Below are 27,749 nucleotides of genomic sequence, written 5' to 3'. Positions count from 1 at the left end.
TTCAGAAATGTAAGGATCAACAAACGGTTATAGCAAAAGGAATTTTCCATTGCTCAAAATTCCAGAGCTATAGGCAAAAGTCACAAGGGGATGACCATTTAGAAAATGAGGAGTAATTTATTTGTTGTTGCTCAGGTCACTAAGTACATTGATGGAAAAGATCCATAGATTTTCTTATGCTAAGGGAATCAGTGGAAGTGAGAATCAGACATGTAAAGTGGACGAGGTACACAATCAACCATGAAATAACAGAATTGAGATTTTAGTCAGCATTCATTATATTATTACATTATATTAAGTTTTGTGGATAGGGTCAATGGTATTTTTGCAGTCACCAGGTCATACACTTCAGATAAACAGGAATGATATTGGGGGAAAGAAATAGCTACATTGGTATAAACTTTGCGGCAACTCCTGGGTGGAGGAAAGATTAATTTTTATTAGAACTGTATTTTGCTTATTGCCCAAAATCCAGAATTGCAAAGGTAGAAAGTTAATATTTTTTTAAATTTGTGGCTAAAGGTGCACTCTTACCCCTCAAGCATTTGTTGTGTGCCCTGAAATGAACAAACCATAACATGATATAGAGTCAGGAATATAAGATTAAAATGAAGATATTGCTGCAAAGGGAATCTTGTAAAAAAAAATACAACTCTAAGATCTCGAGGTTAATCCAGAGTAAATGCCTACAAAACTGAGAAATGGGAGAATCCCAGATATTAAGGAGATTCATTTGATATGCCTGAAATAATTAGAAGCCAAAGCTGGCACACTGATATATTCATTACATTACTACACTTAATGGAAAAAAAACTAGAAATCACGAGTTCAAAATCACCATGACAGCTGGAGAATGATTTTTAAAATCTGAAAATATAAAACCAGTATAAGTCTTTAAAAAAAGAATCATTAAGCTGTCAGATCATAAACTTCAGATGGTTCATTGTGCCTTTGAGAGATTAAGAAAATCTGTTGCCCTTACTCATTCTGGCCTATTGGCGACTGTGGTCACACACCATTAAAACTGTCTTGCTACAACAGTGTGCAATCAGCATCACTAGGACTGCATAGTTCAAGATGACCCACATTTTTTTTTATTAAAGATATTAATTTTGCAAGCAAAACCTAAATGAAGATTACTTTTAAGAACTATCCATAAATTATAATGGTCTTTGACCTAAAACATTAACTCATTCCATGGATGCTACCTGACCTTGATTTTCTTCAGCATTTTCTATTTTATTTCAAATGTCTAACATCTAGTTATTTTGATTATCAATAGTTTCCTTGAATATAATCTAAATAAATGGAAATATTAACATAACAATGGTACCAAATTGTTTAGAGGCATAACATTATTCGTTTGGAGCAATGTCTGCAGATTGCTTACAAGAGAGGATTTCTTGTTAAATATATTTAATAACAAAGTTAAGTCCAGATTGCAACAAAACAAGTTGGGAAAAGGGAAAGTACAATGAAATCTGGGGGTCCTTGTTCATCATCACTGAAAGTAAGCATGCAGGTACAGCAGGCAGTGTTGGCCATCATAACAAGAGGAGTTGAGTATAGGAGCAAAGAGGTCCTTCTGCAATTGTACAGGGCCCTAGTGAGACCACACCTCGAGTATTGTGCGCTGTTTTGGTCTCCAAATGTGAGGTAGGACATTCTTGCTATTGAGGGAGTGCAGCATAGGTTCACAAGGTTAATTCCCGGGATGGAGGGACTGTCATATGTTGCTAGAATGGAGCGGCTGGGCTCGTATACTCTGGAATTTAGGACGAGAGGGGATCTTATTGAAACATATAAGATTATTAAGAGATTGTACACACTAGAGGCAGGAAACATGTTCCCGATGTTGGGGGAATCCAGAACCAGGGGCCACAGTTTAAGGATTAGGGTTAGGCCATTTAGGATGGAGATGAGGACAAACCCAGAGAGTTGTGAATCTGTGGAATTCTCTGCCTCAGAAGGTAATGGGGGCGAATTCTTTGGCCACTCTACTTTCAAGAGAGTGTTAGATGGAGCTCTTAAAGATAGTGGAGTCGGGGGATATAGCTAGAAGGCAGGAATGGGGTAATGATTGTGGATGACCAAACATGATCATATTGAATTGCGGTGCTGGCTCGAAGGGCCGAATGGCACCTATTGTTTATTAAATCATCTCACAAAATCACTAGTTTCAAATAAAAATTGTGGTCAACGTCTTATATCAAGCAGCTATCCTGTAAATACCATGTCGGTTTAGTGCAGGCTAACGCAACAGCTTGTATGATTGCAGGGGCACTAGAGACTTCAAATGCTGAAAACTTGAGCAAAAATTAAAGTGCAATAGGAACCCAGTGGATCAGCATCTATAGAGGATATGGACAACCACTGTTTTGGTTTGACAATCTCCTTCAGACTGATGGGAGTTGAGTGGAAAGGCTGGAAACGAGAAGTTTGGCAGGGCAAAGCGTGGCAAATAATTGATATTGGTGGGGGCGGGGGAAATTATTCGAAGATGGTTGAAGATAATGACAAAGGTTTTACAAGTGAAGAGAAAAAGTCAGGTAAGAAGAGGACTGAAATGTAAAGCCAAAGAGATTAAATGGGGTGGCATTAGGTTAAGAGGGAAAAGGGGAATTCTGAGAAATGAGGGGGGGGGGGGAAAAAGAGGAGTGTATGGAGGAGGGGAAGGGAACAGGATGATCGGTTGGGAGAAAAGGTGGGAGAAATGTGTGCATTGGGGTGAGGGGAGGGGAAGAAGGGAAGGAGGGTATTACTTGAAATTGGAGAATTCTATGTTCATACCCTTGGCATGTCGATCCTTCGGCTCTATCACACTCCTTAGGGTACTAGTCACTGAAAAGATCTAGGTACAGTTGGACTTCCCAAATTGCAACACTTCACACTCATCTTAATAAAACTCAATTAGCCATTCCTCATCCCACTTGCCTAGGTGATCAAGATCCTGCTGTAATTAAGGATAACCATCTTCACCATTTTGGTATCAGTTATAAGGCATGGTAAAACAGGCCCTTCGGCTTAACTTGCCCATGCTGACCGCATGCCCCATCTACACTATTCCTACCTGCCTGCATTTGGCCATTATCGTTCTAAGCCTATCATTTTTTGAATAACCTTTAATAATCCTTTACAGGAAATTACAGTGCCATATCATATTTATGTACCTGTCCAAATGCCTCTTAAATGTTGTGATAACTACTTTCAACTACTTCCTCTGGCAACTCGTTCCATATACCCACCAACCTTTGTGTAAAAAAGGTTGCCTCTCACGCTCCTATTAAATCTTTTCTCCTTCATCTTAAACAGGTCTTCTTGTTTTTGATTCCCTTACCCTGGGCAAAATACTCTGTGCTTTCACCCTATTTATTCCCCTCATGATGTTATACACCTCTGTAAGATCACCGCTCATCCTCCTGCGCTCCAAGGAATAAAATCCTCGACTGCTTAACCTATAGCTCATGCCATTGAGCCCCGTCAACATTTCTGTAAATCTTCTCTGCACCTTTCCTGCCTAACAACAAATTTTCCTATAATAGGGTGACCAACACTGAACAAAATACTCAAAATGTGGCCTCACCAATGTCTTAAACAACAGTAACATAACCTCCCAATTTCTGAAGTCAATACTCTGACAGATGAAGGCCAATGTGTCAAAGGCCTTCATGACCATCCTATCTGCATGTGACACCACCCTCATGAAACTATGTACCTATACTCCGAGACCCCTCTGCTCCTCTACCATTCAATGTATAGGTTGTGCCCTGGTTAGACTTTTCAAAATCTAACACCTTGCACTCCTCAGCCACTTGATCAAGATCTTGCTTGAATTTTTGACAACCATCCCTGCTACCTACAATACCACCCACTTTAGTCTTATCTGCAAACTTACAGTAGTTGTACATTCTCATCTGAATTATTGAAATAGATGACAAACAATGGGCCCTACACCAAACCCTGAGGCACACCACTAGTAACAGGCCTCCAGTCCAAAAAACAACCTTCCGCCATTATTTTCATGTTAGATGTTTGATCCAGTCGGTTCGCTCTCCTAGGATCCCATACGAGTTTCTGCCAAAGTAACCTACCATTTGGAACTTATCAAAGGCCTTGCTAAAGGCCACATAGATGACTCTGCCCTCCATCAACCATCTTAAACAAATTAGAGAGATGAGAACTCTCACTGGTTGACTATCCATAATCCATAATCAACTACTGTCTTTCCAAATTCCTGTACATCTTATCCTTCGCTAGAATTTAGAAGATTGAGGGGGGATCTTATAGAAATTTACAAAATTCTTAAGGGGTTGGACAGGCTAGATGCAGGAAGATTGTTTCCGATGTTGGGGAAGTCCAGAACAAGGGGTCACAGTTTAAGGATAAGGGGGAAATATTTTAGGACCGAGATGAGGAAACATTTTTCACACAGAGTGGTGAATCTCTGGAATTCTCTGCTACAGAAGGTAGTTGAGGCCAGTTCATTGGCTATATTTAAGAGGGAGTTAGATGTGGCCCTTGTGGCTAAAGGGATCAGGGGGTATGGAGAGAAGGCAGGTACAGGATACCGAGTTGGATGATCAGCCATGATCATATTGAATGGCGGTGCAGGCTCGAAGGGCTGAATGGCCTACTACTGCACCTAGTTTCTATGTTTCAAAATCGCCTGCAGTACCTTTCTTACCAGTAGGTTGACAAGAGATGCAAGAAACTGTTGATTCTGGAATTTTGAGCAAACAAAAATGATGAAGGAACTCAGGTCAGGCAGCATCTACAGAGGGAACAGACTGACGATGTTTCAGGTTGCGATTCTGATGGACTAGAGGAAGAAAGCTGGAAAATAGATTTGAGGATGGGGGCAAGCTTGGAGAGTGATAGGTGGGTACAGTGAGGTGGGTGTGATTGCAGATGAGTGAAGTAAATGATAGAGGCTTGAGGTGAAAACGAGGTAAAAGGTTGTCCGATAAGGAAAGAAAAGGGATGAAGTGTAAAGCAAGAAGGAGTGCAATGTAGAATGGAACAGGGGAGAGTGGAAAGATGGGGATTCAAAAGGAAATATGGGACTCAGATGGGAGGTCCTGGCCTCCATTGCCAGTGAGGCCATATAAGGTAGAACAACATCTGATATTTTACATGGGGAGCTTACAAACCCATGGTATGAATATTGAACTTGCCAATTTCAAGTAATACACCCACCCCTCCCTATACCTTTCTTTTTCCTACCCAATTTTTCTATTATAAATGTGTAGCTGCTTGCAGTGTACCTGCTGCTGCCGGCGCCGACGATGGCTGCCACGGTGTACTGCTCCTTGCTGTTTTCTATGTGTTTGTTCGTTTGTGTCGTCTGTGAAAACCCTACAAAGATTACTTTCACGAGAGGCACTCATAAACATCGGACATACAGTACTCAATAGCCAAAAATCTGTAGCCTCCTTTTGCTCTGGTATTTGTTTGGTTCACATGTTTGATCAATGGTGTTTTATTATTAATGTTTAGTGTTTTATGGGTCATCCGTAACTGTCACTGTATGTCATGTTGTCACGTGGGCGGAGCACCAAGGCAAATTCCTTGTATGTGAATACTTGGCCAATAAACTTATGCATTCATTCATTCATCATTCATTCATTCATTCAAATGTTATTTAAAACTTGTAGCTCCAATGAGATAACCACAAGACCCTATTAAATAACACTCCCCAAGCCCTGCTCCAAACTGAAAGCCCTGATCTGGTTGCATCACTTTTCACTTTATCCAAGGTATTTCTATCAACTATACCCTTGCCCACATTCCTCGTTGTTCCACATCCTGGTGTAATCCCATTGGCATGGTATAACTATTGAGTGCAAAAAGCCATATAAACAGATTAGGATTTACTTTGAAGAAGTAATTTAAGGTATTGATTGGTCAGGAGGGAGCACTGTACTGCATTTAGCAAAGATCTCTAATATCGTAGCTGTCAGTTTTATATTACCAAAGTCCCTCAAGTTCACAAAAGCCCTCATACTTGACAGCAAATTCATCGGTTGAAGAATAAGGCCTGGAAGGCAAATAGCTCCCTAATTTACTGAAGACAAATTTGTTTGATTAAGATTTAATATTAATAGTGCCAGGGTTTTGTTGATCTCAACTACTAATGCTCAATTTCCACAAATAACTCTAAATGTTCCAGCAGAAATAGTTTAAAAATATATATTCATAATCTTCCAGAAATTGATCAAATTGAGAAAAGGATAACCAGATTAATCAAAAATGATCAAGGAAAACAAGTTTAAAAAAACAAATACATCTAAAATCAATAATACAAAAATTAATTTCCTGCAAATCTGAAATAAAAATAGAAATTGCTAGAAACACCCAACAGGTCAGACAGCAACTGGGAAAGAGAAACGGTGTTAATATTTAACTTGGAAGACCCTCCACAGAAGACAAATACATCTAAACTCTTTTCCAAATTGAAAGTCCTTGCCAAACTGGTACTCTTCTATGAATATATTTTGCATAATCCATATCTTATTACCTGAACCTATTGCCCTCCTCCCCTCTCCATCAACTGTCACCTGCAGATATCCACCTCCAATCACCATCCTCTCTTAGCAGCTTCCCCCAGTGTCCCATCTGCACTGTTTAGATGCGGAGGTCCTTCTGCAATCCAATGCTAGCAACAAAATAAGTAAAAACCTACTCTCAAAACATTCATAGACACAAAATGCTCGAGTAACTCAACGGAACAGGGGGAGGCATAGGACAGGTGTTGCATCTCTTGCGTTTGCAGATGAAAGTACCTGGGGTGGGTACGATTGGGTGGGAAGGGACGAGTTGAGCAGGGAGTTGCAAAGGGAACGGTCTCTGTGGAAAGCAGAAATGGGTGGAGATGGGAAGATGTGGCTAGTGGTGGGATCCCATTGGGAGGTGACGAAAATGTTTTGGAACATTCACTTGGACCACCTCTGACTTCTCCCTACCTTTTCTTGATCTCACTGTCTCCATCACAGGAGACAGACTATCAACTGACATCTATTATAAACCTACTAACTCCCATGGCTATCTAGACTATACATCTGCCCACCCTGCTTCTTGTAAAGACTCTATCCCCTACTCCCAATTTCTCAGTCTATGCCGTATCTGCACCCAAGATGAGATGTTCCATATCAGGCCATCGGAATGGGGGTCCCCTTGTTGCATCATAGATCAGGCCCTCACTAGAGTCTCCTCGATATCCCGCAGCTCCGCTCTTGCTCCCCTCCCCTGTCGTAACAGGGACAGAGTCCCCTAGACCTCACCATTCACCCCTTTAGCCATCGCATACAGCACATAATCCTCTAACATTTTCACCACCACCAATGGCATCCCACCACTAGCCTCTTAATTATTATCATTTTTTTAAGTCTGGCATTCAGAGGTAATGAAGTTCCTTTAAAAAAAAAATTATGAAATATAAAAATAAAATGAACTTCTTTAAAAATGCTTATAATTAAAAAAGCAACATTATTTTAAAAGATTATTTAAATTATCTCTGCCTTTGTCTCGTAATCCTTTGTCCAATAATCTTCATAGAAATCAAAGAGCGAGCGCTGGAGAAGCTCTATAGACCTGGCAACATCTATGGAGGGAAATGGACAGTCAATGCTTCGAGTTGTGACAGTTTGATAATAGAGGAGAAAAGGCCAGTATAATAAGACAAGACGGGGAAGTGGGAAGATGGAGGAAGCAAAGCCTGGCGCACAATAGGTTGTTCAAAATGAGGAGCAGTATATTGGGAGTCCTGCAAGGTATAGTGTGAAAGAAGGGCATGAATGAGAAGATCTGTGGATCCGAGGATGGAGAGACTGATGGGAGCCTAAAATTAAAGAATTCAATGTTCATGCCATTGGGTTGTAGACTACCGAAGCACTATGAGATGTTGTTGCTCTAGTTTGCATTTGGCCTCACCCTGGCAGTTGAAATAGTTAGCTCAGGTTGCTAACTGTGGCTAAAGCGCAAATGCTCGGCAAAGCAGTCGTGTTATCTGCACTTGGCCTCACTCACTGATGTAGAGCAGACCACATCAAGAGCACCTAATCCCTCACAAAATATCTTTCCCATCCATCACTAACACAACCCTCCCAGTATTACCATCTGTACACCACACCTTCCTTTGCTGGTGTCATGCATTACCTTCCGTTCCCATCAGATTCCATTATTTGCAGCTCCTAGTTACCTCCACCAATCACATCCCAACTTCTGTTGTCACTTCCACCCCTCCCTCACCCATCTGACTCCATTCACCAATGCAACCCTCCTCATTTGAAACCATATATCAAGTGCCAGCTCTCGATCAGCAACCCCCCCCCCCCCCCCACCCACACACTTCACCTCTTTGTACTGACCATTTCCTCTCCACATTCATTCCAGAGGAAGTGTCTGAAATGGAAAAGTCAACTGTTCATTTCACTCCACAGTTGCTGCCTGACCCCCTGATTTGCACCAGCTGTTTTTTAAAAAGTCTCTCCAGATTTGAGAATGTACCAATAAGGTCTCCCTAGACCTTATGTTAGAGCTGACCTGGTAATGCATCATTTCATGCATTGCTATTTTATAGTATAATGCAGTTTTATGGTCAAAAAATGATTATTCTAATAGTAAGATTAAACGAGAACTTACCAGTTTGAAGTTTGATCTGTATTTTATGAGGAGTTACAATGAGGGATTACGTGAAGAAGCCCGCCCCAGCACGCATTGCGGCATAACTTCAAAGCAGCGGTGTGGAATCACAGATAGACACAAGATTTGAAGTAACATAGTAAAGAATACAGAGACATCAATTATCAGTTTGATCCATGTAATGAGGGTGGGAGCGGAGGGCACGTAATCCCTCATCGTAACTCCTCCTAAAATACAGATCAAACTTCAAACTGGTAAGTTCTCGTTTAATCTTACTATTTTACTTCGGAGTCACGTGAGTGACTACGTGAAGATTTCAAAGCTTCTGTGATTTCAAACCGTGTAACAGCTTTATATCACTCGCTGCCGAAGCCTTTGAGGGAGGAAGCGTGTTATCATAATGAACCAATGAATCTGTTTATAGAAAAACAATGGTATTTTTACAATAACACTGAAGAAATTTAAATGCTCCCCTTGGCTAATTTAAAATATTTGCAGATCGGAATCTTCCCTGCAAATAAAACAGGTTTTGTCAACAGTTTATAATAAATTATTTCTCTGAACGTTTACCCCCACCATTCTGCTGTAGTCAGGATGTGGTTTACAGGCACGTCCATTCTTTTGCCGTTGACGTGGAAGCTTGTCCTGGAATGAAAAACTTTGTACATGTTAGTTTTATCCCAGGAGCTTTAATACCTGCTTGAGCCATCTCAAAAAAGGCTTGTTACCCGACCACAAGGTTTTTTGTGACCAACCCACAAGGCTTTTCATCTCCCTCGAATAATTAGGTTGTGTCTATGTAAGGTAATAGGGTCATGGCACATTACCGTGTTTCTTGGCGGGTAAGCCCGGGTTTTATGACTGGATAAGGTGTTCCTGGTTTGGTTTGACCATTCCCTGGACAATGATAGAGATCTGGTCTGAAGCTATGAGCATGGTGTCCAGTAGTAAATAGGAGTAGTGACTGGACCCTCTGTGCTGCTCCGTGTACCTTCAACAATGTGTTTAGTGCATAGAAGGTTCAGGTTTAGGGCTCTGGCTGGTGGGTATCCCCTGAAGTATGGTTAACCACTGTGACATCCCATATATGGGTGTACCTGGTCTAGGGGTTTAGAGTTTTAATACCCTTCAAATTTACCACCAGCCAGTGACCCCATGGCCTGTTGTCCTGTAGCTGTTTTGAAACAACAGGCAGGGCAATTCTAGCTGTGTTGATGGTACTGTAGCCGAATCCTTCATCGTGATGAAGGTTCTCCAGGAATTCCAGTTCGTCCTTGCAGTACTTCTCTTGATGCTGGACAAGTGTTGTAGTCCAGTGGATGTTCAAAAGGATGCTGACATGGTGTCGATTGTTCAGTATAACAATCCCAGTCCCAGAGGCTTGCGCAGAATCTGCAGCTCAGGAGCTTATTTTCCCATGGCACAGTTGACTTGTGCCCGGCTCCGTCTGGGTACTGGGAAATACCATCCAAGTTCCAACAACCATGTCATGGCGTAAGTGAAACAATGGCTGCGTAAGTCCGTCAGGTACTGTCAAATACCTGAAGCAGAATCCTTTTGTACTGTGCGTTGTTCTCGATTGGTGAGGCAGAAGGGAAAAAATACATAGAATTAATTTCACCAATGCAGCGTGAACGCATTTGTCTATCAATATTATAAATACATTGTTGAATGACAACATGACCTATAGGTCAGAAAAGTTAATATATATAGCTGACGAGCTTTCTGCTGGAACTATCTGTCCCAGAGAAATTTTTTAATGAGGATTCCACTGCCCCAGGGTCTGGTTTCCCCCACGACATACATAGGACATCCCCGAACACCTGGTGATATAGCATTGATGCAAATAATCGATATCAGATTCACATTCCATTTTAATTGTCATTGTCAGTGTGCAGTACAGAGACAATGAAATGCATTAATATCTGTTGCATCATATAGCTTGATAGTTTTGTTAAAACTTTATATGAAAACATCTAATTGATGTTGTCCTTAATATTATGTGACCTGGTGTCTGTCACTGTATTTTGCTTACCGGGCAGGTAAGTTGTTGATAGTCCAATACCTCTATGGATATACCATTGCCAAATTGTTTTGACCAACTTGTCATATGATACCGACTTTATGCTGCCATATGGTTAATATAGGCCACCTCCATAGTGTAGTCTATTTATACCCATACATGCAAGTGCTTAAAAACTCATAAATTTCACCCGAACATTTTTTAGATAATTAATGCCCAGTATAAGTGGTAACCCCACCACTGTCTTTCTGATATTACTTCAGTGGGTAACTTCATGAGATGCTCAATGACAACCTATATGTTGTTTTTGATACTAACATCTGAATCATGTAGACAGAAATGGTACCATTTTTTCCCAATTACTCTGTTATTTGTCGAGTAGTTGGTAGTTTGACCATTAATTTGTTGCTTGTTTGTGCCAATTCAACTATGTTGTCTCTTGGCAACATTATAGTTACGTGGACTGAATTAATATGAAAGCCAAGATAGTCCAAGAAAGCGCTCTATATGCTGGTAGGAACCAGACCCACCTACCTCCATGGTTATTGGCGGTTTTGTGTTTTCTGTTTTCTGAGTGCTTTTGTTCTGAGGACGTGCTGGCGACGTTGGGGGGAGGCACATTTTCCAGGGGGTCCGCGGTGGGCCCTGATCTAAAAGATCTTTGGGTATAGTGCGGCCCCAAGCGTTCACCAGTCCCATATTCTAGACATCGACTGGTGGATGCCGTGAGGTGCTGCTGCTTGGGTATCGGAAGTCGTGGTTTGCTCGTCCCGGGGCCTGCCCTCATGATGCCGAAGGTTTTTGATGTTTCTTCCATCTCCTTCAGCTTTTTGTTCCGATGTCTCCCAAATAGCAGTGAGTCTGCCTCCGCAGCTGGGGCTTTGCTCAAGCCTGCAAATTTCGAGATTGAGGGCAGGTGTTATATTTCCCTTCGGAGATTGTTTAGTTCGAATTGTGTGGTACACCTTAATACCAGCACTTTCTGGTGGTATGTGTTCATCTCGTTATCTCCACAGAACGAGCATAGACTGTGATAGCTGACGTCAGGAGCCTTCGGATCCGCTGTAGCTTGAGTTTTTATGCCCGCATAAGGGCCCCCACAATCGCAGATTTTGCTGTTTGAGGCTTATTCCCCTTAAGGGCCTCACAGTTCTCTGGTGCTGTATATTCTTGCAGCTCCTCGGCGAGCACCTTTTTTAGTAGAGTTTTGTGCTGGCTGCCATTGTTTTGGCTCCGGCGGTGCTCCAGCCCGTGGGGTTGCTACGAAGCGGTCCACCATACCCAACAGCTGTTCCTGATCCTGCACCTCATGCATACTCCCGATTTTGTCCGCCTGCCCCATTTGCAGACCAGCCCTGCCCTGGTCACCAATGCTAGCCTCCTGCTCCAACCCGTGGTATGAGGGTAGCAAAGGGCAGTGCCTTACACGGCACTATGGAGGAGGTGCCTGTCCTGTCTCGCCGGGAGCGCTGCTGTTCCCAGTGGACCTTCTCCTCCAGGAGCTGCTAAGTGCAGCTCCGCCGGCTGTCTCTCTCTGCTTTGGTAGAGACATGTCCCCCTCCGACGAGTCGGAGACGACCGGCCGTTTGGCTTCCTGGCCGCTTTCCCAGTCCGCCGTGCAGGCTCTGGCGAGACTGGCTTGGCTCGGTCTCAGGGATAGCGAAAAACGCTCTGCGAGCGACGCTGCCGCCGGTTGCTGCCCCGCTGGTAGAGTTGGAGCGGGGCAGTTTCTCTTTGCGAGTTTTTGCGTTGTGTTCCTGAAATCTGTAATAAAACACAACTGCAAACTCACCTTTGCAATGCCCAAGAGCCGCTCCTGCAGCTCAGGCGGCTGTCTCTCCCCCTCCTGGGTGGAGAGACGTCCCAGTCCGATGTCGGCTCCACCGCCCGGTTTTACACACATCCAGCCCGCTGCTCAGGCGCTAGCGGGCTGGCTCGGTCGCGGTGTCGGGTTTGCGGACCGCCCGCTAAGCGGTCCTACCGCCTGTTGCTGCCCAATGACGTTTCCTCCGTCGAGCGGGCAGGTGCAGCATTTTCCCCAGCCCGCAGCTGATGCTGACGGGCTTGGTGCAGTGTCGGGAGCGGCCCGCTGATTAGCGGTCCTTGCTCTCTCTCTCTCTCTGCACTCGGGCTGCTGCTCACCTGCACTCGGGCTGCAGCGCACTCACGCCAGCACTGCACAGTGGGTCCCCTTACCGGCTCCGCAAAAGTCGGAAGCCTCCTCCCGCCCGCCTGCCTGCCTCACCTGGACAGTACTCGAGAGCGAGCGAGGACTGAGAGGAACCTCCACGCAGTGCTAGCGCCGTCTTCCTGCGCTCTCTTGATGTCGCCCCTGTGGAGAGTTACCGGCACCGGCACAGCTCCCATCCATGGTCCGCCGGTGAGTGCGGTCCTGGTAGCGTCTTTCCTCCCCTCCCGACAACAGAAAAAACTCCTCCCGGAGTCCAAGGGGGCCGCTTGCATGCCCTGCGGGGAACAAGCAGACGCAAAGGGGCTGTAAAAATAAAGGTAAGTACTTACCTAAACTTAGTTTTTCTCGTTTCTGCGGGATCCCTGTCTCCCGCCTGCCGCTGTTGCCTGCTGAAACGTAATGCCGCAATGCGTGCCGGGGCGGGCTTCTTCACGTAGTCACTCACGTGACTCCGAAGTAAAATTGGAATTGCTGACCCATTGAACCTTTGAGTTTGTGGCAAAATGCTAAATAAAAAAATGATGCAAACTCGCATTGGGTACGATAAATAAGAGGACAAAGGGCTGTGACTAATATTGCTGCCTGACCAGATTCATTATGCACAGCACCAGAATATATAGTAAGGACTAAACTAAGTGGAATCCGTTGGGTCCCAGTCACCCGGGAGGCCTGGTCCCCCAAAGGAATCCATTTCCGAATGCAATATTCCACCACTAACTTGTTCCCCCAACCATCGGCGGGGGCGTTCTGTAGCCGGGGGACGGGGATGGCTTAAGGCGGGAAGCGTCCTGCAGCCAGGGGAGGGGGACGCCTTCAGGCGGGGCCTGTCGGGGGCTGGTGGGGGTGTGTGTGGGGAAGGGGGGGGGGGGGTGGGGAGAAGGGGGGAGGGGGGGGGGAAAGGGTGTGGATGGATGGTTGGTGTGGGAGAGGTTGGTGTGGGAGAGGTTGGTGTGGAGGGAGGGGTTTGTGTGTGGAGGGAGGGGGGGTGTGTGTGGAGGGAGGGGGGTGTGTGTGGTGGGGAGGGGGGGTGTGTGTGTGGCGGGAGGGGGGGTGTGTGTGGAGGGAGGGAGGGAGGGTGTGTGTGTGGAGGGAGGGGGGGTGTGTGTGGCGGGAAGGGGGGGTGTGTGTGTGGAGGGAGTGGGGGTGTGTGGAGGGATGGGGGGGGGGGGGGGTGTGGAGGGAGTTGGGGGGGGTGTGTGGAGGGAGTGGGGGTGTGTGGAGGGAGGGGGGGGTGTGTGTGGAGGAGGGGGGGGTGTGGAGGGAGGGAGGGGGGGTGTGTGGAGGGAGGGGGGGTGTGTGGAGGGAGGGGGGGTGTGTGTGGAGGGAGGGGGGGGTGTGTGGAGGGAGGGGGGGGGTGTGTGGAGGGAGGGGGGGTGTGTGGAGGGAGGGGGGGTGTGTGGAGGGAGGGGGGGGTGTGTGGAGGGAGGGGGGGGTGTGTGGAGGGAGAGGGGGTGTGTGGAGGGAGGGGGGGGGGTGTGGGGGGAGAGGGGGGTGTGTGGAGGGAGGGGGGGGTGTGTGGAGGGAGAGGGGGGTGTGTGGAGGGAGAGGGGGGGTGTGGAGGGAGGGGGGGGGGTGGGGGGGGGGTGGGGGGGTGGGTGTGGGTGTGTGGGAGGGGGGTGGGGGGGTGTGTGGGGGTGGGTGGGGGTGTGGGGGGGGGTGGGTGTGGGGGGGGTGGGTGGGTGGGGGGTGTGTGGGGGGGGGGGGTGTGGAGGGATGGGGGGGGTGTGGGGAGGGGGTGTGTGGGGGGGGGTGTGAGCGGTTTTGTGTGAGTGACTGAGGGTGGGGGAGGGTGTGGGGGGGGGAGTGGGTGTGGGAGTGTGTGGGAGAGTGTGTGTGAGAGTGTGTGTGAGGGTGTGTGTGTGTGTGCGGGGGAGGGAGGGTGTGTGTGTGCGCTAACGGACTCAGCCCGGCATCCGGGGCTTTATTCTCCAGAGGGTGCGGGAATGGGCGTTACCTTCATGGCGAGAAGACCAATCTGCTGATCTCACGATTTTGTAAACCTTCGTAACTTTTGTAATCTTCCACTGATTGGAACAAAACTTGGTGGCTTGGAGCAGAGGAGAACGGCGAGTAAGGTGGTGAGTAATCCTAGCAATATAGGGTAGCGTATTTGCGCAAATTTAAATACAACGCAGACCAGAAGTGGTCAAGATGTAAGTTTTAGTAATAGTATAGAAGAAGATAGATGTTAGCTGAATGCATTTGAGAAGAAACAATTTCAATATAGGCAGAATATTCACGCAATACTAAGATTTTCACCACTAGGCATATTATAGCCTTCAGTCAACATTTGAGTTCAACAGATTCAGATAATTCGCATTTCAAGCAATTTTATTTAATTATTTTCAGCATTTATTATAATTTTCTTTTTAAATAATGTCTCAAATCCACATGCCCTACAGCACACTTTGTGTCCATGTATCCCATTGTCACCTTCATTGTCATTCTTTAGTTTCTTATTTTTTGTTTTCATAAAGCTTCCTTCCTCTTCACTTCATTTTCATCACACACTCCTCACCTACGACATACCTGGTCAGCCTGATTATGTTAATTCCTTAATCTTTTCAGATGCTACTGAACATGGCATGTCAAGCATTTTAATGGTTTCAATCTAAATTTTGACATTCACCATCACCATCAACAAATTTTCAAAGCAGCACAAGGTTCAAGGATTAATAATCTGCACTATTAAAATCATAGCACCTGTTAAAATCTCATGCAGGGATTAAAACATAGGTGCTAAACCTAGACCTTTTGTTACATGTTACAACTAAGACTAAAGAGATGGTGGCTAACTTTGGCAGGTCCAAGCTCCCCCTTCAGCCAGTCAACGTTGCTGGGGCTGACATTGAGGTGGTGCAGATATATAAATACCTTGGAGTGCACCTTGATAACAAACTGGACTGGTCTGTCAACTCTGACTCCCTCTACAAAAAAGGCCAGAGCAGACTATTTTTCCTCAGAAGGCTCAAATCCTTCAATGTGTGTAATGACATGCTGCACATGTTTTACAACACTGTGGTCGCAAGTGTTATTTTCTACGCTGTTGTCTGCTGGGGCAACAGCATTAGTGCAAAAAACAACAAGAAGCTGGTCAAACTGGTTAAACGAGCTAGCTCAGTGCTGGAGGGGAGAGTAGACTCTGTGATGGATGTGCTTGAGAGGCGTATGAGGCACACGGTGCAGGTCATCCTGAAAAACTCCGGGCATCCCCTCCATGTAATTCTGGAGAGTCAAAAGAGCACTTGGAACAACAACCGGCTCCTCTCCCTGTCCTGTAGAACGGTGCGGTTCAGGAGATCCTTCACCCCTGCAGCCATTAGATTTTATAATTCGGACTGCTAGGCTGTAGGGGGATGCATTCTTGCAATTTTTAATTTTTAATTGTTAATCATTGGTCTTTTTAAGTATTTATTGCTCTCAGGTAGTGTCCACAGTGTATTCTATGTATTTTCTGTCTGCGTTTGTTTTGAATCTGTGGGTTTGTTGGTTGGGGGCTTCTGGACATCTGAATTTCCCCGAGGGGATCAATAAAGTATTTATTATTATTATTATTATTATTATTATTATTATTATTATTATGTAAAGTGAATTATTTCTTGAAATAAATAGCTATTCAAGAGATCACAGGAAGCAGCCATATGTGAACATTAACTTTGAAGAAGGTTATTTATAATCATATTGATCAAGTTTATCATAAAATATGGTTAAAAATTACTAACTATACTGAATGCATTTTACTCTGCACCTTGCACTGATCTGTGAGTAATCTGTCATATAACAAATTTTAGTACCAAAGAAATTAAAAACAGAAATTATTCAGTGGATGAGTGAGCAGGTGAAGACTGATCAGCTCCAAGTGTTAATTTTCCTAGCAAACATAATTCAATTCACCATATGAGCAGATAAAAATCATTTCATATATTTGATGATAATGCATTTGTACTCAGCCTCCTTTTTGTCAATGTAAGAATCATGCCCTTTTTGAGTTTTCTAATTTTAAAATCTCATTAAATGCGATTTAAATTCAAAATGATTTGCAGCAAAACGGTAAGGAATGGAGGCACTGTAGATTTCTAGTTGGGCTACTTTTGACCCTTTAGTAAAACAGTAACATTTCCATCTTAATGCTTCAGCAAACAATCCCAGCCTTACAAAATACAACTGTATTTGTAATTATTGACACGTATATGGAAATAAAATTTCTTGGAAATATTTTTTGCACAATTAAAAAAAATTGTAGACCAAACAGCCCATCGTTATGATATCTATTAGGATATATCTTAGGGTTAGAATCATGTGAATGAAACATACCAGAAAAATGTCATTCCTGTTCAATGTACTTTTTTCTAATAAGATTAAATTGCAAATTAATACATTAAAAAATTGTGAGGTTAAATGCAAACTCTTACTTAACGTGAAATACAGATTATATCCTATTTATCTTAGTAAACAAAAACAGTAATCAACTAGTAAACAATAACTAACTATATGGAAACACCAAAGGTAGAGAAAAAAGCTGGATAAACTCACCCGCTGAGTTTCTCTAGCTTTTTTGTCCACCTTCGATTTTTCCAGCATCTGCAGTTCTTAAACATATGAAACATCAAAGATGCCAAATAGCATCACCTCAACAAAACTCTATATTTAAAATGAACATATGTATCAGTTGCTGAGTAATCCCAATAGAAGGATCAGAATATTGTGATGAATTGGGAGGGGAACGACTTACTTGCATGTCTGCCATTCCAGTCCTGTAGAAATACGATCATGTTTCCTGGGAATATCACAAGGTCAATGGGTGTTCCGAAGTTCCCCGCAATGGTCCAAAAGGATCACTGCATGAGGGATGATGTCAGCGTACAGGTAGGGAATCAAGATAGGAAGAGCCCAATAAATATCACAATTGGCACAATTTGGTCCATCGTCAAAAATGCAAAAAAATGAAATAACATCACTATGCAATTAATGATTTAGGCTGAGGAAATTAAAAAAAAAAAAATCAACAACTGACACAACTGTAAATTAAAATTAACACAAAAACAAAACACATCTGTAATCGAAACAGACGATGCTGGAATATTTCACCTCCTAGATATTTGGTCAGAACCGGCAAGTTAGTTTTCAGTAGTAGAGAAGGAGTGGAGGGGTGGCTAAAACAAAGTTAATGCTTCTGATAGGTCGAGACCAACTGACATAAAATGAAAAAACACAATGTTAATTATAAATACCGTTAATAACAAGACTGTGGTTCTTAAACCATAGGTTCCCATCTACCATAGTGAACAGATCTTTGGTCTACATCTTTCCCATTTCCCACACCTCTGCTTACATGCCCTACTCGTGGGCAGAATAAACCCCCGCATTTACCTAATCCTCAACTATCCTACCTATCCCTGTATACAATGGATCATCATTTGTGATATCTGCCTGTTCCACCAGTAACCTACCACCAGATGCAGATTTCCTGTCCATACGTTTCAGCATTTCAAAGGCTTCCCTTCTTTTGAAATTCCCTTTCCTTCTTTTCTGTCTCCCAAGACTACTTCCCATAAGGCATACACCCCTGTTCAACTGCAAGAGATACAAAATATTCTTTCACCCCATTCCATCATACAAGGACAAAGTCTCTCCACTTAGAGCAGAGATTCACTTTCATTTCTTCCAATCCTAGCATGCTATATCCAGTATTTACAGCAATGTCTCCTCTATATTGGAGATATTAAACAGATTGTGACCACCTGCATTCAGCTGGTAGGACTACGCAAGCTTTTGGTTGCCTGCTATTTTAACTTCTCATCTCACACAGATCAATCTTTCCCAGCCACTCCAAACCGTTACAATGAGGCTCAATAGAAGGTTGAGAAACAACATTACATTTCCTGCTGGGGCACGCTAGTGTTCCAGATTCAACATAGAATTCTCCATCTTTCAGTAACTTGTTCTCTTTCTTTCATCTCGATCAGAACTCGATCCATCTGGCTCCATTTTTTTTCTCATTCTATTACTATAGTCTAACCGCTACACGTTCCACTGCCTTGCAACTAGCAACTCAGTACAATAAAACAATTATAAAAGATTTCTAACTGCCACTTTAAATTGCTGCATTTCACCTCAGTCATTCACTTTTTTCTACCTATCCACCTTCCACCTCTTGTAGTACTGAACACCAATTTGTTTTCTCCCTTTTGATGAAGGATCCAAACCTAAATATTAACAATTTCTCTTCCATAGATGCTAACTGACTTGCCAAGTGTTTCCAGGATTTAGTGTTTATTACAATAGGAAACAAATGTGATTATTCCATACTCCATAATGAACAGCAGTAAGGTCTTGCATTAAATGCCAACACAAGAACCGCTGAACAAACTATTAGACAAAGGTCACCTTCTACTGCTCCCATGGCTGCAAGATACAAGTTGCTGTCGATGCTCAAGAATCAAGCTTGATCAATTGATCCACACCAAATTCATACACAGGGTTACGACATCTCTGAGAAGAACAAATCCGGTCACCCGTTTCTTAGAGTACACTGCAGTTATTAGATATTGCATGTCAAATTATTCAATGCTTACCTTTTTTTTTTAATTTCCTGTTAAACGCCAAACATAAATTTACTTTTGAAATAATCCATATGAATTTTTCCAAGGCCCAAGCCTCACAGATTTACTACTTTCTTCCCAAAAAATTGCTTTTAACTGACAATTTTCAAATTTGCACTCCCAATTGCAATACACTATTATCTTTTCAGGTACAATTTTTTTTTTTTTAATTCACCAACCCCAGAATCCAAGTGGGTGCTTCAGAGGCAGATTGATAGCTAAAGTGATGTTAGCATTCAAAGATACCATTGAGAATTCCATCCATTACACCAGCAGTACACAATGCAAGCCCCCCCCCCCCCCCCCCCCCCCCCCCCCCCCCCCCTGCTTAAGCTACAGGATAGCCAAGGTGGACAGAAGTAACTTTTTGTTTAAAAAAAAACAACCAGATTTTACAATATTAATGTTCATTAAGATCACATCATAGTCTTATAACTGGAATTCAAATTAAAAAATGGAACCTCAAAATATAAAATTGAATTACCTAAAATTAAGCCCACCATTGTACTCAAATAGCCAGTTCCACTGCCAAGGTTCAGGAAAGACAATCCTGGGTGAAGTTTTAGTGCTTCCATCACTTCAGAGTAGATACAAGGTGCTGATAGATGAATGTTGCCATGCTTCCAAGCCAAATCCTTATAAGCATTGTCCCTATATCCCTCCAAGTAATAATCTGCACGATCGATGGCCCTGAAGGCTTGTTCCACTCTCTCAGTACGTATATACTGGGCCTCCTTTAAGTTGTCAATTAAATCATCATTGTCTTCACCAGCACTGACAGCTCCTCCCATGGTATCTTGTATCAGGAAATCAGATCAGACCCACGAGATGTTAGAAAGCGGTGCGCAATGGATAATGCATGAGCAGATGGTGGCAACAGTATATCACTTCACCAGTGTGGATATTGGGGCCTTAGTACAGCATTGCAGTAGCATAACAGTGTATTACGTGGATACCTGCAAAAGACAATTGCAGTACGTGAAAATGAATAATGCAATTAAACACATTACTTTACAGTAAAGGGCACAGATAAGGGATGTGCACAAAACCCAAATTCAAACAAAACACCACCTAAGATCTCTTTTTTAAAACCTCTTACATTGCTGGCCATGACAAATAATGAATGGCAGGTAAATGAGGGTAAAGCTTATGTAGTTGGAGACAATGGAGGGGCTTTGAGGAGAAGGGAAATATTGGCGATGCAGGTGGTGGTGTTGAGAGTCTAAAAGCCAAAGATTTGCATCGAAAGGAGGTCTGGTACAGGAGGATATCTAGCAACATTTATCATGTTGAATGTCTTTTAGCACAAGGAAGATGGCTGATTGACCAACAGAGCATTCATTTCAAAACCATGCATGTGGGCTTCAGTGGCAGACTACATGAAAGGAAGGCATTCGTGATGGCAAAGAATATTGATCTTTATGATGAAAAGGATATGGATTAACTGCATAGTCAAATCGGACTCAAATAGAGAACAATCTGCAACAGTGAACAGGTACAGCACACATTAGAGTTTCCAATTAGCGCCAATATTAATTTCACTTCATAATGCATGGCAGTAAGAAAGTGCAGTTTATCAAGTAGAATTTGTTCATCTTGTACCATGAAAACATATAAGCAGCAGAGGGTTCAGGATAGCTAGTGGAAAAATAAAACTCAGCATTATCATCAAAGCAAACTTTGATCCCAAGATTTATTTAACAAACAGAAATCAGAATCCTAGATATCAGCCATTCCTTTCAGATTGATTTAACACGGATTGCACGTGCTAACTACTTTACTAACACCATGGGTTTGAAAACATTTATCTGAAACATACAATTCCTGAAATATTCACACTTCACAATCAATCACAATAATACTTTATTAACCAAGTATGTTTTGCAACATATGACGAATTTTATTTGCCAAGTCCGTCATACAAATAAAAAGCAAAGGAACACACAAAATATATTTTAACATAAACATCCACCACAGGGAATCCTCCACATTCCTCACTGTGATGGAAGGCGAAATAAAAGTTCAAATCTCTTCCCTTCTTTGCTCTCCCACGGTTGGGGCCTAAAGCCCTCCGTTGACGGGACGATCTTGACCCCTGTTGCCGGCGGCCCTTTGGCCTTCCGCATCGGAGCGATCAGCTCCTGCAACGGGGAGATGTGAGCTCCCCCGCGCTAGGCGATCGAACCCCACATCGGGGTTGGTCGAGCCTCTGCGTCATTGGAGCTCCCGACTAGCCTTTCCCGTGACTGCGAGCTCTCAATGAAAAGTCCACAGGCCGCGTTTGGAGCGATCCCAGGCAGGGGATCGACTCAGATGTTAAGTCCACGCCCTGCGGTGGAGCTCAAAGTCAGTTCGAGAAGGCCTCCAGCTCTATCAATGGTAGGCCGCAGAGCAACCAGAGACGAGACCCGGAAAACAATTGCATCTCCGGCAAGGCAAGAAACTAAGTAAAAGCTTCCCCCGAACCCTCACATAATACAAACTGGAGAACATTTACACAGATTTTTAAAACGCACAAAAAATAAAAAAGACGAAAAAACAGTTGGCAGGGGTGTCAATCGTGCAGTGCCCCTGGTACTTTAATTTGTACAGAAATTCAGACAGTGAATGATTGACTTGCATTTAAAAAGTCAGTTAAGGCTATGACAGCATATTAAAAAGTCATAAATTTTTTCAGGTACATATCTTTCAAGTTTTTTTTTAAAACCATTCACCAGATTTAGACATCATGGGCAATGTTAGTAGCTTTTGCCCATCATTATTTTCCCCCAAATAATGAGGCAGTGAACTACATTGCTGCAAACCTGTAGTCATGTTTAGAGTAGACAAGGATAATTTCCTTTCCTGCAGGAGATTAGTGCACTAGATGGGTTTCTAATGACAGCTCATGCACTTCCTGGTTACTGCTACCAAGACTAGCATTCTTTCAACAAAATCTAGATTTATTTAATTCCTTGAATTTAAATCCCTGCTTGTCTTGCTGGAACTCAAACCCATGTCTTTGCTGCAAATCCATTACCTTAATCACTCAGCTGAAGTGCAACTTCCAGCCAGCAAGTGAACATTCAAATTTATTTAAAAAACAACAGCAAAAGACCATGCCAGAGTACTTATATCCACAACCAGAGAACGATATTCTTTAAAAGACTGTAATATCCTGGAACCAGCATAACCCACAGAGAACTAAATAAGATGACCTGGCAGAATCTTGCGACACAGAACAGGATCCAAGCTTTGCAGCATGAGCCACTACCAACATGTACTGGCATCCTTTAACAGCCTGCTGGATGGCAAAGACTTTAAATTGTTTCTTATAGGGAGAGCCATTTAAAAACAATCCAAGTTAATTCACAAAACGTAAACAAATAAAATGTTTAAAATGTTGTAAGTGAAATAAGCAGTTAGAAAATTATCATAGGGTTGGTCACCTATACCAATTGATGGGACTAATTTTCATATACCCACCACCTCCCGTATAAAGCTGAAGGAAAGAATGTGTAGTGCACATAGACTCCTTTATGTGGAACATCACTGTTCACCACCAAACTCGACAGCCACTACAGAGGTAGAACAAATAGTGAAATTGAACCTCTAGAGCAGGGGTGGGGAACCTGCGGCTTTAAGGCTGCATGCGTCCTTCTAGGCCATTAAGTGCGGCCTTTTGAATGATTCCAAATTTTGTAGAACAAATCCTTTTATTTTTATTAATATGTTTTTGTTCGTCTTTATTTTAATCTTAAAATGAACGTATTTAAAATACCAAAGAGTAAAAAAAAGATTCAACGAAATAATCCTCCCCGACTGACGGCCACAATTAAAACATTAGTAAGTAATGAGGGCTATTTTAACATCTGTTATGGTCATGATTTAGTTCTAATGCGACTCTAGAATGTATGTTTATGTATGTATAATCCTCCCTGCCTGACTGGCGCCACCACCGCCTGAGACACATAGAAACATAGAAAATAGGTGCAGGAGTAAGCCATTCGGCCCTTCGAGCCTGCACCGCCATTCAATATGATCATGGCTGATCATCCAACTCAGTATCCTGTACCTGCCTTCTCTTCATACCACGTGATCCCTTTAGCCACAAGGGCCACATCTAACTCCCTCTTAAATATAGCCAATGAACTGGCCTCAACTACCTTCTGTGGCAAAAACAGATTCACCACAACTTTTGATAGCGGTGCACGTGGCTTTCCGTTTGAAGTTGAATTTAAGAATAGTTGAACAGCGTATTTGTTTGACTGTTTCAAATTTCTGTCTGCTTAACAGCCCATCATGTCAAACAAAACTAAGAGAACGCTGAGGGAAGAAAAAAAAGAGTTTTTAATGAGGATTGGGAACTGCAATATTATCTTGTTTCTGCTAAAGATAAGATGATTTGCTTGCTTTATGATACTGCAATATCAACATTAAAGAAATTCAATGCTCATCAGTGACATTTTGCAACATTATAAGTATTGTTAACTATATTTGTGCAAATGCAAAAAGGCATCGTCAGTTTCGTAATATGCTAAAGTTGGACGATGAGGTATTCAGTGTGGATTTGCCGTATCTTTGTAAAGTGTGTTGGCTATTGCATAGAAAAGGTATTAGCAAAATTTTTATCTGCAAGAACAGATAGATAAATTTCATGAAGAACAGAACCAGCAATGTGAATTATTGAAAACAGATATCTATGGAAATACTGCATTTCTGTGTGATAGCATGTCAAAGCAAAATTACTTGAATGTTTCTGTGCAAGGTAAAACTAAGTCTATATATGTGTGGCAAAAAATACAAACATTTAGAAAAAAACTATTTTTTTAAAACTCTTCTTCTTCAAAATGAAATTTCGGATGAACATTTTCCCCAGTTCGCGAAGGTCATTGATGAGCAGGAGGATTCATGCAAATCATTTGAAGAATATGCAGCTGTTATAACTTATTAATTAAAGAATACAATGAAAGGTTCACTGACTTTGAGAATCATGACATCACACTCAAATTAGCATTTCAACCTCACCTAGTTGATGTCTCCAAGGCTCCTAAAGAACTACAGATGGAATTGATTGAGCTCTCAGAAGATGACATTTTAAAGATTATTTGACGCTAAGAAAGATCCGACTGAAACATGGAAAATGCAATAGAATATCCACGTCTTCGGCAACATGCACGAAAAATGATTTCTTGCTTTTCAACCACTTATTGCTGCAAATCTACATTCTCCTAACTAACCCAAATCAAGACGCCCTTAAGGTCACAAATGACGGATGCCCGTCTAGAAGATCAGCTCAAAAGCGTACCTCCATGTTGCAACCAAATATTCAAATGCTTTCCCACAAAAAGCAGTCACAAATTCATTAAAAGGTTAGTTAACCTTAGAATGAACTTTTTTTTTTCATTTTCTTGAGTTAGTACATAGGAGTTAGATTTTTACAAAATAATGTACATTTTGAAGCATATCTAATTCAAGTTTCTTGGATGCGGCCTTATTAGATTACAACTAATTTAATGCGGCATTGCAACATGAAAAGGTTCCCCACCCCTGCTCTAGAGTATCTTTAAATATACACGTCTTGAAAATGTTGAGGTTAACAGAAACTATCACTCTTCAGAATCTCAACTTGATTCAGGCCAAGAAGAATTGCATTTCTTATGGTCAGTCCATCCCCACAAAAGTAAAGTTGGATTAAGTGGAAACTGATTGAATCTGAACCACATAGAAAATGTCTAAATCTTTGGAATTCTCAAATAAAAGCACATCTACTAGCATTTGTCATATGTCAGATCTGCCTTGCACATAGATAACCTTCATTAATTCAGAAGATTAAATCAACAAGCCACTTGATAGAAACATAGAAACATAGAAAATAGGTGCAGGAGTAGGCCATTCGGCCCTTCCAGCCTGCACCGCAATTCAATATGATCAGGGCTGATCATCCAACTCAGTATCCCATCCCTGCCTTTTCTCCATACCCCCTGATCCCTTTAGCCACAAGGGCCACATCTAACTCCCTCTTAAATATAGCCAATCAACTGGCCTCCACTACCTTCTGTGGCAGAGAATTCCACAGATTCACCAATCTCCGTGTAAAAAATTATTTTCTCATCTCGGTCCTAAACATAGAAATTAGGTGCAGGAGTAGGCCATTCGGCCCTTCGAGCCTGCACCGCCATTCAATATGATCATCCAACTCAGTATCCCGTACCTGCCTTCTCTCCATACCCTCTGATCCCCTTAGCCACAAGGGCCACATCTAACTCCCTCTTAAATATAGCCAATGAACTGGCCTCAAGTACCCTCTGTGGCAGAGAGTTCCAGAGATTCAACACTCTCTGTGTGAAAAATGTTTTTCTCATCTCGGTTTTAAAGGATTTCCCCCTTATCCTTAAGCTGTGACCCCTTGTCCTGGACTTCCCCAACATCGGGAACAATCTTCCTGCATCTAGCCTGTCCAACCCCTTAAGAATTTTGTAAGTTTCTATAAGATCCCCTCTCAATCTCCTAAATTCTAGAGAGTATAAACCAAGTCTATCCAGTCTTTCTTCATAAGACAGTCCTGACATCCCAGGAATCAGTCTGGTAAACCGTCTCTGCACTCCCTCTATGGCAATAATGTCCTTCCTCAGGTTTGGAGACCAAAACTGTACGCAATACTCCAGATGTGGTCTCATCAAGACCCTGTACAACTGCAGTAGAACTTCCCTGCTCCTATACTCAAATCCTTTTACTATGAAAGCTAACATACCATTCGCTTTCTTTGCTGCCTGCTGCACCTGCATGCCTACTTTCAATGACTGGTATACCATGACACCCAGGTCTCGCTGCATCTCCCTTTTTCCTAATCGGCCACCATTTAGATAATAGTCTGCTTTCCTGTTTTTGCCACCAAAATGGATAACCTCACATTTATCCACATTATACTGCATCTGCCAAACATTTGCCAACTCACCCAGCCTATCCAAGTCACCTTGCAGTCTTCTAGCATCCTCCTCACAGCTAACACTGCCCCCCCAGCTTAGTGTCATCCGCAAACTTGGAGATATTGCCTTCAATTTCCTCATCCAAATCATTAATCTATATTACTAAATCTCTGTTCTTGACCGCTTTTGGCCTTCTGTGCTGCGATTTCCGAGAGAACGCCGCCACCTACAGCCGTCAATTTTGGCCACCTTGCTCAGAGCCCCCCTCCGCCGCATGTGTGCCGCGGATTTTTCCTGTCGATTAAAAATGACGGAGATATTAATGTTTTTACAAAATTCCCCATCTCTCTCTGCTGCCCCTGCTGGAGGGAGGGGGAGGGACTATAAAACCAGGAAGTGGTGTGCCTCAATCAGTCTCTCATCAAGATGGAGCTCTGTCAATTAGTCTCTGTCACTCTGAGCTCTGAATGACACTGAACAAATTTCTTCACACCTGTGAGTAAGTACCCTTAATGTGGTTTGAAAATGAAAATATGGTTACGGTTAGTTTGAAATAAAAAAGCACTGCCTGCAAATGGTTGTTTGGGGGGCTTGGGTTGAAGTAAAAAGGCACTCTCTTTCTCTCTCCCCTCCTCTCCTCTCCCTCTCCTCCTCTCCCCCTCTCCTCCCCCCCTCCCCCTCCCTCTCCTCCCCCAGCCTCTGCTCTCCCCCTCCCTCCTTCCCCCCCTCCCCCTCTCTCTCGCCCCCCCCCCCCCCCTCTCTCTCTCTCTCTCTCTCCCTCTCTCTCTGTCTCATCTCTCTCCCCCTCTCCCTCTCCCCTCTTTTTCTCCCTCACTCCCCTCTTCCTCCCGCCCATCCCCACCGTCCCCTCCCTCCCCTAAACGCCCCCCTCCCCTTCACACACCCCTAACCCCTTCCCTCCAACCTCCTCCACCCCCTCCCTACCCCTCCCCATCCTCTCACCCCCCTCAGCACACCCTCTCCCCCCCTCTCTCCTCCCTCCACCCTCCCCAAAAACCCCCTCTTCCCTCCACCCCCCCCCTGCTCCCCACCTCTCCCCCCCTCTCTTCTTCCCCTCCCATCCTCCCCCTCTCTCTCTCCCCCATGCTCCCTCCCTCCCCTAAATCCCCTCCCCTCCACACCCCCTACCCTCTTTCCTCTCCCCCCCCTAAATCCCTTCCCCTCCACACACCCCTAACCTCTTTCCTCCACCCTCCCTACTCCCCACCTCACCCCCCCTCTCAGCACCACCTCACTCTCTCACTCCCTCCTCCCCATCTTTCCCCCATCACCCACCCTTCCTCTTCTCCTCCTCTCCATCCCCCTCTCCCTCTTGCCCCTCTCTCTGTGTTTCTGTCTCTCACTCTCTGCCCCTTCTCTCTCTG

General features: G+C 43.5%; 1 protein-coding gene across 2 annotated transcripts in view; it reads right to left on the bottom strand.

The window, feature by feature from the left end:
• Nucleotides 1-27,749, bottom strand: part of pcmtd1 (protein-L-isoaspartate (D-aspartate) O-methyltransferase domain containing 1) — an 89,860-nt gene that overhangs the window by 45,384 nt on the left and 16,727 nt on the right. Inside the window, exon 2 of one of the 2 annotated variants that reach the window (XM_055634088.1) lies at nucleotides 19,941-20,412. In XM_055634088.1, coding sequence (XP_055490063.1) covers nucleotides 19,941-20,247 — 307 coding nt within the window. In that variant the 5' untranslated portion in view covers nucleotides 20,248-20,412. Of the gene's footprint in view, nucleotides 1-17,586; nucleotides 17,749-19,940; nucleotides 20,413-27,749 lie in introns of those variants that run through there. The other variant, XM_055634089.1, reaches the window with a different exon arrangement.

The sequence above is a fragment of the Leucoraja erinacea genome, chromosome 4, assembly GCF_028641065.1.
Source record: "Leucoraja erinacea ecotype New England chromosome 4, Leri_hhj_1, whole genome shotgun sequence".
Lineage (NCBI taxonomy): Eukaryota > Metazoa > Chordata > Chondrichthyes > Rajiformes > Rajidae > Leucoraja > Leucoraja erinaceus.
This window is presented reverse-complemented; position numbering and strand designations above follow the sequence as displayed.